The following is a 3,190-nucleotide window of genomic DNA, read 5'->3' on the forward strand; positions in this document are numbered from 1 at the left end:
GACCTTTGCAGCCCTTGCCATGGTAAGTCTCTGGGTGCAGGGCAGTGCAGCTGTAGCTCCTGAAGGCATCTCCTGAAACTGGCACAGGCACAGCTTGTGGGATCTGTAAGGACGGGGCTCTTGTCAGGCCATGTTGAACAGCTGTGAAGCCGGGTGAGCACCCAGGGGTGCCCAGGGCTGTCCTGCAGAGCAGGGTCCCTGCACCCCAGGGCTGTGCCGGGCGGGGACTCTGCCGCCTGCCAGGGTCAGCGCTCAGCCTGCCCGGGAGAGCCCATGGCAGCAGCTGTGGGTGGAAGGAGCGACCCCCGGCAGGGCAGGCAGGGAGCGTGTGGGGTTGAACGGGGCTGTGTGGGTCAGGGCTGCTCAGAGCTCCAGATCCCCCCACAGACATGGCAGAGAGTCCTTCTGAGCAACAACATCAACACAGGAACAGCTGCAAGGGAAGGAGTCTGTGCTTTCAGTTTTCCACTTTTGCTCGTCTGGGTGTGCAGTGGGAGATGGAGATTTATTTCTCTCTTTGGAGAAGACACTGAGACCCCAGTTCTCGTTAGGACGTGTCTGAGCTGCTCCTGAGCCCCTGCAGACACAGAGCTGCCCCTGGGCAGTGCCAGGAGGTGTGAGCAGGACAGAGCTGAGCACACAGCGGGTGGGACGGGGTCTGTGACACTGACAGGGAGCAGACCCAAGGACAGACACACAGCTGCAGGCAGCACAGACATGGGCAGGGAGAGGGAGCTACATCCTGAAATGCCTGAGACAGGATTCAGGCCCCCCTGCAATCCCCTGCAGTGCAGACACATTTCTTAGTGCAACCCCTGGTCTCCTCTCCTCCCCAGCAGACCCTCTGCCCCAAACCATGGGGTCCAGGTCACGAGTCTCCACCTCAGCAGCTGGACCTCCAGGTGGAGGGTTCCTGGAACGTGGTACACAAAAAAGGTGCTACAAGTACTTGCTCTCCAGTGTCATTATGGGAGTGGCAGCAGCACAGCCGGGTCAGGAGAAGGTTCCACAGCATGCCCGTCTGCCTTTTTGTCCTTGCTTTATTTTCTGGTAGCACTGCAGTGTTCTTCCCTGTTTCTCCACCTGTTCCTGGTGCTCTTGCTCTCTGGGGTTGGGGTGGGAGTGAGGATCAGTTTTTGTTCTGACACCAACACAGGGGGTCTTGACCCAGAGGTGTGTTCATGGATGCCCAAGCTGAATTTTAAACTGTGATGAACTCTTTTCTTCAGTTGGTAGAAACAGAATGAGTGGAAACATCCCTCCATCAGGGAGGGGGTTTTCCATGAGAAACAGCATGTTTATTTTCCTCATAGAAGTGTCCCCTGATGTGTCACTGTCTTTTCCTCCTTGCACAGGTCCTCATGCCCACAGGCTGCCAGGAGTCCCTAGGCAGAGACCCTGCTCTTCATTGCACACTCATCAAGCACCGACGAGGGCTCCAGCCAGGATGTTCTCCTGGAAAAAAAGTGTCTCTTTGTGTGACAGGGTGGGAGTGTCTGTGAGAAATGGTTTTGATGATTCCCAGAGAAGACTCATCTAAACCTTCACTATCTTTTCCTCCTTGCACAGGTCCTCATGCCCACAGGCAGCAAATATCCAACAGCAGCTCCATCACCCAGTTCCTCCTCCTGCCGTTCACAGACACACGGGAGCTGCAGCTCTTGCACTTCTGGCTCTTCCTGGGCATCTACCTGGCTGCCCTCCTGGGCAACGGCCTCATCATCACCACCATAGCCTGGGACCAGCACGTCCACACCCCCATGTACTTCTTCCTGCTCAACCTCGCCCTGCTCGACCTGGGCTGCATCTCCACCATTGTCCCTAAAGACATGGCCAATTCCCTCTGGAACACCAGGGCCATCTCATACTTGGGATGTGCGACACAGCTCTTTTTGTTTCTCTTCTTGATCACAGCAGAGTATTGTCTCCTCACAGTCATGTTGTACGACCGCTACGTTGCCATCTGCAAACCCCTGCACTACGGGACCCTCCTGGGCAGCAGAGCTTGTGTCCACATGGCAGCAGCTGCCTGGGCCACTGGGTTTCTCCATGCTCTGCTGCACACGGCCAATACATTTTCACTGCCCCTGTGCAAGGGCAATGCCCTGGGCCAGTTCTTCTGTGAAATGCCCCAGATCCTCAAGCTCTCCTGCTCACACTCCTACCTCAGGGAACTTGGGTTGCTTGTGGTTGGTGTATTAGTAGCATTTGTGTGTTCTGTGTTCATTGTGGTGTCCTATGTGCAGATCTTCAGGGCCGTGCTGAGGATCCCTCCTGAGCAGGGTCGGCACAAAGCCTTTTCCACCTGCCTCCCTCACCTGGCCGTGGTCTCCCTGTTCCTCAGCACTGGCGTGTTTTCCCATCTGAAGCCCCCCTTTATTTCTTCCCCATCCCTAGACGTGCTGGTGTCAGTTCTGTACTCAGTGGTGCCTCCAGCAGTGAACCCCCTCATCTACAGCATGAGGAACCAGGAGCTCAAGGATGCTCTGTGGAAACTCATATCTTACAATTTCCTGAAGCATTAAACTGCCCATCTGCTTCTACATAGGAGTTTTAGAGTAACTAATTACAGGCCCAGCCTGTCATCTGGATTTTCTGTTGTTGTTGGTAGTTTTTTTATTGCGATAATGTTGTCATCCCATTTCTTAATTCACTGTCTGCTTTTCTTTTAAAACCACTGGCTGTGTAAATGAGGAGCCGTGCTCTCCTTGTCTCTAAACAAAACGAAGGGCTCTTTAGTGACTTGTTTTTCTCTATATCCTTCCTGCAAGCCCATTTTTAGAGCTTCAGGGGTGGTTCCTGTGTTCATGAGGGGAGAGGAAAAAAGTCCATCCTGGCAGCCCTGCCAGGGAGCAGCAGCGCTTGTTCTTCCAGAGCTGTTCTGGTTCCACTCCCACACTCTCCTTCTCATCCCTGGTGTTGGTGCAAGGCCTGAGTGCTCTGGCAGCTTGGTCACCGTCCTGCTGTGTGTCAGCCCTGTGGGCGCAGGCAGGGACAGGCAATGGGCACTGCTGTGACAGAGCTGGACTCACAACAGCCTTTCCAGAGAGAAAGGTGATCTGGTCAGGGCAGGGCCTGAAGGTTTATATCTTCTTACAAAGTTTTTCTCAACAACATTTTCAAGAAAGTGACCCACAGATGCAAACACCATTGTACAGCTGAACAGTGTGTGTGTGCAGGGCTGGCACAC

General features: G+C 54.3%; 1 protein-coding gene across 1 annotated transcript; it reads left to right on the plus strand.

Moving 5' to 3' along the window:
• Window positions 1-1,973: 1,973 nt before the first annotated feature.
• On the plus strand, window positions 1,974-2,525 carry LOC135575433 (olfactory receptor 14J1-like; the record flags this gene model as incomplete). Its single annotated transcript, XM_065030119.1, has 1 exon — window positions 1,974-2,525. A coding segment is annotated over one exon (552 nt), but the record flags the coding sequence as incomplete, so codon positions are not given.
• Between the last annotated feature and the right edge of the window lie 665 nt (window positions 2,526-3,190).

Source organism: Columba livia, chromosome 14 (assembly GCF_036013475.1).
Source record: "Columba livia isolate bColLiv1 breed racing homer chromosome 14, bColLiv1.pat.W.v2, whole genome shotgun sequence".
NCBI classification, from domain to species: Eukaryota; Metazoa; Chordata; class Aves; order Columbiformes; family Columbidae; genus Columba; species Columba livia.